The sequence below is a fragment of the Xiphophorus couchianus genome, chromosome 6, assembly GCF_001444195.1.
Source record: "Xiphophorus couchianus chromosome 6, X_couchianus-1.0, whole genome shotgun sequence".
Taxonomy (NCBI): Eukaryota; Metazoa; Chordata; class Actinopteri; order Cyprinodontiformes; family Poeciliidae; genus Xiphophorus; species Xiphophorus couchianus.
Window position 1 is genome coordinate 27,565,732 of NC_040233.1, and position 8,657 is coordinate 27,574,388.

The following is an 8,657-nucleotide window of genomic DNA, read 5'->3' on the forward strand; positions in this document are numbered from 1 at the left end:
CATTGTTTGTTTTTCTTCCACTCAACTTTCCATTCAAATGCTTGGATGTTTTTTTATATTTAACCAGTATGTAAACTGGTTCAAACTACATTCCTCATTTGTCTGTCTGTCCTCATTCTTGTGTTGCATTTATTTGAGGTAGTTTAACTCTTGTAACAATAATTATCAGTCTTATTGTAAACCTCAGCTGAGCTTCAGTTATGTCACACAGTTTAAAAGATGCCCCATCATGGCTTCTCAAAATAAATATGTGCTGATAATATCTGATTTGGTTCTGGTTTCATTCGTCTGCTTCTTTTCGGACTCTTTCCGGCAACCAAACAGCTCAAACATGAACAGTACTTTGCTGTCTGAATGACAGAAAATCCTGAGGATGTTTAGATGTAAGTTCATGACTTTTAGCTTACATGGACTTAGTTATTATGCACAATAATGACCAGAAGCACACAAGAAGGCCCCATCCAAATGGGTTAAGAACTAAATGAAGTTAAAACGATTCTGCTGTATTTCCCCCAGAATGACAGTAAAGACAAAAACTAATTGACTTAGGACTCCTAAGTCAACTCTCCTAAGTTAGGAGACTATTAGTTTTCTGCACAAGGTCAGAATGGTTTGGAAAATATTTTCCTTTAATAAATGAACTGATGATTTAAAAACTGAAATTAGTATTTGCTCAGATTATCTATTTTTAGTAACCAGAAACATCTTAAAGACATTATTTGGCCTTTAAAGCTCAGCTATGGTTTTCTAAAGGTAAACATCTTCTGCATCACCATTATTTTTGCAATGCTTGATGTTAAAAAGTTGCACAAATTACTTTGAAAATGAAATTAATTGCTTAAAGACAGTCTAAAGTCAATGTTTATGTGGAAGGGAAAGGTCTATAATCAGTTAGACCAAAACTGCAATAGTGAAAGTGATGCAGGTACAACATATACATGTGGCGTTTTTAATCAAAGTAGTAAAGTGAGAATAACATCAGTCCTGCAGGCCGTCTTGTTGGGCCTGTTTGAGCCAAAACATTCTGGTGTGAATAATAAAAGTGAAGCACAGACAGAACGTTTCCTCCCTGTTTGGTTTAGCAGCCTGTGAATGTCCCTCACAACACAGCAGCATGTGGGAAAATTCATTTCCTCACTATAAAGGAATGATGAAGTGATGTCTCACTCCCCGTTGGGAAACATTTGCTCGGATTTAGATCAGGACCTCTGGAAACAGGAGGGATTGTTTCTAATCCGTGAGATCCATGAGCAAAAAGAGACCAGTTGTTCTGGGAACAGTTCTCGTGTTTGGAGAACGCGTCTGAAGGGGTGAAACTTTCCTAAAATGTTCCTGTGAATGAAAAAATAAACTTCTTGAAAAATAAATTACTTCCAAGCCTGCTAACTTGAATATTGGGATTTTTTTAAAGAAAAAATTCTAGAGAAAATCTGAGAAGCATACTCAAAATATCTGAGTTTTTTTGGGGAAATTTAGTCTTTTTTCTATCTACAATTACACTAATACTAATGCTAATCCACTCAGCTAATGCAGGGATAAACATGTTGGAGAGCAGTGGATTGACCACAGCGCCCCCTGGTGGTTTAAGCTTATACTAAACGCCTGCACTGGAGAAAACAAGGTCAAACTTTGGATATATGATCAATTAAAACGACAGTGAACAAAACTGAGGACTTTTATAATTATTAAAACAATTTGTGTTTGTCAATAACTAGGAACTCCAAGCTAAACTACAAGCTGGATTGATCCAGATAAGATAAATGCTGATGGTCTTCAAAAAGGTTTATTTGTTGCATCTTCTTGGGCTCCAATCAGCTAACAGTATTCCAGTACTTGTAGAGGAGAAAGAGGAAGGCAGCCAGGAGAACAGCAGAGAGGATGTGTTTGGATGACTTGAAAAACAAGATGCCTTGGTTCAGTGTGCACACAAACACCAAGATGGTCGACATGACAACAAGCAGCAGTCTGATCAGCTTTTCGAGGATAATCTGTGCTATGCTGTCTTCGTGTCTCACAATATCCATCTCTTGCTGCTGCTGCAGCTCCATCTTCAGGAGATGGCTCTGGCATTTTTCCAGCGCTTCCTACAGAACAGAAAAGATGAGATAAAGTGGAAATAACATCATTGGAATGAAATCTGGTGCTGAACGCTAAATTGATAATATCGCAATAGATGCATTATCAATGTCTAATACATCTGATAAAATACTCAATACTTTCACAGATCAGAACCGCGTGGATCTGGAAAGGCTTTTAGCTCAGCTAGGTGAGTGGAATCAACTAACTCACTCACTCTTTGGTTGCCTAGCAACAACTTGTCGAGTAACTTGCGCAGCAACAGTTTCATGCTGTGCCTCAAAACTGCTTAAAAATAAAACACAATGTTGTGGAACGAAAACTGTGGATAAAACAGAAACGATCACATCACCGGTTTGGCATATTTCAGATATAAAAACAACAATAAATCAATAGCTATTAAAGTCGACTAACATATCATGATAAGTTTTTCCGTCATATTGGGACCCCATGAAAAATTATTGTAGAAAAAGCTTCAAAGCATATTCATCTTTTACTGGAGCATCAAAATCTCAAACTGAACATGTTAGAAATATCAAGTGTTTAATTTGAATGGAAATAAAACTGAAGTTATCTGGATCTAAAGAGGAACCATCTAGAGTCACCGCACAGCTTCAGTTATTACAACTGGAAACTAAAGGTCAGACTTCAGTCTGGGTGTGGCGATGGACTCAGACCCGAACATTCAGAGCAACATAAAGACAGTTACAAAGTCAGACTTCTAACACCTTAAGGACATTTCCAGGATTAAAGCAAGATGTGATTCTTTGAGCATAAATACCATGTACAACATAAGAGTCTCCCGTAGGGAATTAAAGGTACATTTTTAAAGAAAAAGTTGGAATTTTCAGAAAATCTGGAGTATTAAGGCAGGAAGTGAAACATGGCTCTCAGTGATGCATGAAAACCTTAACTGGTTGCTTACAGAAAACTCCTCTGCTTTGCCGTTATACCGAATGTCAATGATTTTCTTTGTGCTGCTTATCTCCTCTTTCAAGTTCGACGTTTCCCTCTGATGGAGCTCAGTCAGGTAAGCGAGTTCCCGCTCCAAACCATTCAGCCTGCCAACCCAAAACACCGCATCACGAAAACAAGTCAGAACTCTGAATTATGAGGTAAAAGTGAGAATTCTGAATATAATGTAGTCAGTATTCAGAGGTTAAAGTCAAAATTCAGAAAAAAAGTTAGAAATCTGAGAGGAAAACTCTTAATTCTGAGACTAAAATCTGAATTCTTAGAAAAGTCAGAATTCTGAAAAACATTTTGACAAAAAATTCTTAATTCTGAGATTATAGTCAGGACTCTGAGGGAAAAGTCTGGTTCCTTTCTTTGTTTTTGCAGTGGCAGAACTGACCTTGACCTTTCTTCCTCCAGCGCATGCAGCATCTGGTTGTGGTCCCGCTGGTACTCGGTTCTCAAGGTTTTCAGGGATTTCTCGAGGTACTTATGGGTTTCTCTGATGTGCTGGATGTCAGTGAGCGCAGAATTCACAAGTGCGGTTTTGTTCTCACTGTGAGACTTCACAGTTTCCCTGGAAGAAGATCTGCTTCTGGTGCTGCTTGCCTGGAGCTTGTCTACAGAATTTGAGGATGACGAGTGCCTCCGGCCTCTAGCTTCACCTTCGTGGGTTTCATGCATGTCCTTCACTCTGCCAGACTTACGGATGGAGAAGGAGAATTTCACTGATTTAAATTTGTCTGTTAAAAATAAAACGCCTCCAAATGCATCAGCTTGTGTTGAGGGATAAATTTGTGTGATTCTTGAATTGGAGTCAGGAGCCGCACAAAATCAGTCCACCGGCCAATAAAGGCCCCCGCGCCACACTTTGGACACCCTGGTATAGATTTGAGTAATTTTGTTGTCCCCTTCATCCCCCCAGATTTTCTTAGATTGTTCCAAAAAATAATAAGATGCTTTTATTTTGATAATCCGGTGTTGAAGTCCTTCTTCACGTTATTTAAATGTGTTTATATGAATAATATTAATTAATCTACACAATATAGTGTTTAATTTAAAAAATTCAGCTCTTTTTTTAGCATCAATCAGACATGCTCAGCATCTCCGTTTTGAATCGTTTCCACCAACAAACAAAAACGGATCTGGAGACGAAAATGAGAAAAGCTGAACTGAATTATGATTTCACTCACCTGGCTTCAAACCGGATCATCCGAAACGGGTCAGGGTTCGGAAATGGGTCATAGTTTGCGCCACCTGACTGACGCCGCTGAACTGTTGAACTACATTCACGTTGCTAAGCAACAAATTGTTAGAGTTACAGTTGGAAAAAGGCGATTTATTGCTATAAAAAACATTGAAAAAGGATTTCTAACACACATGTCTACTTTTCTGAATAAAGAAATGGAAAAATAAAAATACTCGAGCCTTTGAGGAGCACAGGTAGGGAAATGAAATCCAGGTGTTAAAATGTGTCTCAAGTAAACATGGGAAGTGACGTGTTAATTTAAAAAAAAAAACAGCTAAATGAAGAAAATAAGAGCAGATTTTAAACCAACTTCAGGACCGTATTTTTTCCAAGGATGAAATCTTTTCCTGAAATAATGAGGCGAAAAAGACCGACGGCCACTTCCTGTCCCCACATTAAGAATTTCTTTCACAATAATGTGAATAATTTTGGAAGTATTTCTCAATTTATTGAACTTAAATTCTGTAAAGTTAGATTACATTTCAATCTTCTCTTTCCTTTTGTTTTCCAGATTTTTTGAATCGAGACTCTTCAGATTTGTATATTTTGTCGCCCTCTGCTGGTGCTTTAGGAGGATTGGTTGTTCGTCTTTCTGCTGTTTAATTTTAATAAATAAAGAAACTTCTAATTTAAATGAATCAAAACAATATTAAACTTTTAAATGTTCTTGTCATTTTTGCAGACAACATTAAAAACTGCTTGACCACTGGCCTTCATTGTTCCAGTGTTTTTAAATGATTTGATTTGTTTTATTTCTACAGAGGCAGAAAACCTAAAAATTATACTCAAGCAATAGTAGCACCACTTCAACATGTCTTTACTGAAGTAAAAGCAAAAAGTATCCATCCAAGAAATTATCTAAGTAAGACTAAAAAAGTTATTTGATACAAATTTTACTAGTCAAATGATCAATCATTTAATAGTTACAAATTACATCATCAGACGGACCAAATTATAAGGTTAAGTGGAAATTTTGACATTTTAAGGATGAAAATGACAATAATTCATATAATTAATAAAAAAAATAGCAAAATCAGGCAGAATATTTTTTTCCCAAATCAGTTTCTTTCAGTTTCTGTGTGAAAGTTTGGGTAAAACATGTTTGTTTTTTTAAAACTCACCTGTTTAGGATTGTATTTGAAACGTAATCAATTATGGAATTTGACTTAATGTGTTTTGATTATTGATTCTATCTTGCATTGTGTTTCTGTGTTTGATATGATGTGAAGCACTTTGAAATGCCTTGCTGCTGAAACGTGCTTTACAAATAAAATTTGATTTGATTTGATTTGATTTTTATTCCAGTGGGTAGAAAATCCAGAAATCTTACCCAAGTAAGAGTAAAGATACTTCATAATAAAATTACTCAAGTAAAAGTAAAACAAACAGTAGATCAAAAATACTGATAAAGTAATTTTTTTCAAAACAAGTCACTAAACTAATTGCATTTGAGTAAAAGTCACTAGTTACTACCCAACTCTGTATTTCCATAACTTCTGAAGGAAACACAGTTTATTGATTGTGCTATTAAATGGTTCCATGTTCCTGGAAAATACATTTAAACCCAAAGTTAATAAAAACAAATAATGTCCCACTGAACAACCAGCAAGTACGACTGAATGTTTGACTCTCTTTGGCTGAAATGATGAAGTGGAAAAGTTCTGAGTTCAGAAATCAGAGCTGGTCATGAACTGATTACAGATCCGATCTGATCAGTCAGAATAATTCAGATGATGGGAAATCTTAGTAACCTTTGCTTTCTGCACACGGCCCAGTCTTTGGTGTCATACTGGTGATTTAGTCCCAGAATTGTATTTTTTGTTCACTTGTAACTGTTTATTCAGTAAATTTCTGTAAATATATAGTGGAGAGAAGGTGATTTCTCTGACTCACATCATGCACAAACACAGACAGCTGAAATCATCTGATGACATGGATTCATATTTTCTTGCACTTTCACGCTACACTCTGTAATCAGGAATTAAATATGCTTCCTTTGTGTGTGTGTGTGTGTGTGTAGGTGTGTGTGTGTGTGTGTGTGTGCATCAGGCACTAATTGGACTGAATTTCACTGAGTAACAAAAGATCAGACTCGAAAATTCCAGCTCCGGTCTGCACAGGCTCGGCTTTGTTGTCGTTTCGCGGCTGTTTGCTGTGTTAACAGTTATCCCTTCATCTCTCTCTCTTGCTGTCAGAGTCTTTTTCGCCTTCCCTCTCTTTTTCTCCTGCAGCCCGTGAAAGGATTTGGTTCCCTCAACCTCGGCACAGTCACCTCAACTTGTGAGGAGCTTCAAAGCAAACTTTGAAATTGCCTTTTTAACCCAGGAATGGACTGTGGGTTTCCAGTGAAGTGGAGACTTGCGTCTCTCGATGTGAAGCTGGTTGAGGTTTAGGTAAGTCTGAGATGCTCGAGCTGCAGAACCTTGAGGATGTTACTGACGCCGGGCCCCACGCTGATGGGCTCGGTTCTGATGAGATGGAGTGTAAGATCTGCTACTCTGCGTATAATCTGGAGAGCTGCAGGCCGAAGGTCCTGGAGTGCCGCCACCGGCTTTGCTCCAAATGTCTCTGTAAGATCCTGGACCTGGGCGAGTCGCCGCCGGACGCCCTGGTGTGTCCGTTCTGTCGCTGCGCCACCAGGTTCCTGGAAGGGGCTGTGAGGAACCTGCCGGATGACTGCAGCCTGGTGGCGAGGCTGGCTCTGCAGAGCAGGAATCAGAGGAACCTCCGGATCCAGCCGGACTCTGAGGCGGAGCTGCTGCTCAGCCCGCGGCGCCTGAACGCCCTGATGGGGAACAACCCGTCCTACTCTGCCTCCAGCCTCCCCTACTCCAGCATCAGGAGCTCTCCTAACTTCGTAGTCATCACCTTCATGGAGCCTCCACCGGCCGCGGCCCAGGACCTCCGGGTCGGCTCCTGCAGACTGACCCGGGACTCGTCCAGTTCGGACTCGCTGGCCTCCGCCTCCCAGCAGTGGACGGTGTGGACCTGCACGGCCCTGCTGTGCCAGACCTCGGCCCGGGTTCTGGTGTGGGTTCTGGGGCTGCTGTACTTCAGCTCGCTGCCCATGGGGGTCTACCTGCTCATCATGCAGCGGACCACGGTCGGGGTGCTGCTGGTGAGCCTGGTGCCCGCCAGCCTCGTCTTGATCCTCATCTACGGCGTCTGTCAGTGTGTCTGCTATGAGCTACGGCACTGCTTGCCACCGTGACGGGCAGAAGAACCGGGTCAATCACAGCTCTGAAAGTAATGTGGATGTTTCCGCCTTAGACACTGAGAGAACGACCTAAATAAACCTCATTTTTATCCCCTTTAGTCTCACTTCATAACCCAGTTACTAATTCTCTAAGGAATCTGCTTCAAAAACCTTTAAATATCCGTGGATTTGTTATCTTATTGTGTATCGATATAGATGAACCTTTTAATTGATTAGGACCTTTATTGATAGAAAAAAAGGAGGAATACATTTCTGTCAAAATATTGAGATCAATCTCAGAATTTTTCTAGACCGTCTTTGGAAATTTCTGAGTTTGAATAGTTGAAAATCTCAAAGTTTTGTAGATTAATCTGATATTTTTGTATTTTTATCAGGCAAATTTTTGACTTTTGAAACTCTTAAATATCAACATTTTATATAAACATTTTTGGAGATTATTTTTTTTTATTATTATTATTATGACTTTTGGAGCTCAGAGATTTCTTTGTTTTTCCAGTAAAATTCTGGGATGATTTAATGATTAATCTCAGAATGTTTCTAGAAAAAAATCATAAAGTTCTGAGTTTGAAAAGTCAAAGATTTGCTAAAAATAAAAATCTCAGAAGTGTTGAGATTAACCTAATAATTTTTTTAGACTTTTTTTTGTTCTGAATTTGAAAGTCACAGATGTTAAACTTTTTAAACAGAGAAATTTCCAATTCTTTTCTAGAACATTTTGAGATTATTTGCAATCAATTTTAAAGTTAATTTCACATGGTTGATGAATGCAACTACCAATTTCAGGTTAAGTTAAGTGCTCTCGGCCGCCCCCTGCTGCCCAGGAGGCCACATGCAGCTCAGATGTAATTTACAGAATATTCAAGGCTCATATCTTCATGTGTTCACTTTGATTTTATTCTGACAGGCTATTTGTTTCACTTCAAAAATATTTATTTTATATTTAGTTAAAGTCAGATCGGTTTTGTTGTTTTTCATTGGTGCTTCTGTAATTACCTACATTTAATATGTAGTTACTTTATTTCAGTTTGCCTCTTTATTTCACACCATGGCGGATGGCAGTGCGTGTGTATGGTGAGACATAAATGAATGATGTTGCACTCCAATAAATAAGACAACAAACAACAAAACCTGACGTCATTGATTTGACACACAGCCAGAGAA

General features: G+C 38.7%; 2 protein-coding genes across 3 annotated transcripts; one reads left to right on the forward strand and one right to left on the reverse strand.

Annotated features, from left to right (window-relative positions):
• Nucleotides 1–935: 935 nt before the first annotated feature.
• Nucleotides 936–4,396, reverse strand: LOC114146333 (transmembrane and coiled-coil domains protein 1-like). Of its 2 annotated transcripts, XM_028020307.1 has the most exons (5): nucleotides 4,224–4,396; nucleotides 3,431–3,732; nucleotides 3,002–3,137; nucleotides 2,016–2,084; nucleotides 936–1,892 (listed from the first exon to the last, which is right to left on the reverse strand). In XM_028020307.1, exons 2-5 carry the CDS (start codon nucleotides 3,712–3,714, stop codon nucleotides 1,812–1,814), a joined length of 570 nt encoding a protein of 189 aa, XP_027876108.1. In that variant the 5' UTR covers nucleotides 3,715–3,732; nucleotides 4,224–4,396; the 3' UTR covers nucleotides 936–1,811. The 2 variants fall into 2 exon arrangements, with proteins under 2 accessions (XP_027876108.1, XP_027876107.1); XM_028020306.1 differs by having other exon boundaries at nucleotides 936–2,084; nucleotides 4,224–4,376.
• Nucleotides 4,397–6,522: 2,126 nt separating this feature from the next.
• Nucleotides 6,523–7,728, forward strand: rnf182 (ring finger protein 182). Its single transcript, XM_028020300.1, has one exon. It carries the CDS (start codon nucleotides 6,684–6,686, stop codon nucleotides 7,488–7,490), a length of 807 nt encoding a protein of 268 aa, XP_027876101.1. The 5' UTR covers nucleotides 6,523–6,683; the 3' UTR covers nucleotides 7,491–7,728.
• Nucleotides 7,729–8,657: the final 929 nt, after the last annotated feature.

What these genes read in the sequence shown, in the direction of transcription:
- LOC114146333 (XM_028020306.1), bottom strand. Translation starts at nt 3,714, where the DNA reads ATGCATGAAACCCACGAAGGTGAAGCTAGAGGCCGGAGGCACTCGTCA. An exon ending in CTGGAGGAAGAAAGGTCAAG is followed by an intron (nt 3,138 to 3,430) that starts GTCAGTTCTGCC and finishes TTGGGTTGGCAG; the next exon opens with GCTGAATGGTTTGGAGCGGG. An exon ending in GCAAAGCAGAGGAGTTTTCT is followed by an intron (nt 2,085 to 3,001) that starts GTAAGCAACCAG and finishes TCTGTTCTGTAG; the next exon opens with GAAGCGCTGGAAAAATGCCA.
- rnf182 (XM_028020300.1), top strand. Translation starts at nt 6,684, where the DNA reads ATGCTCGAGCTGCAGAACCTTGAGGATGTTACTGACGCCGGGCCCCAC.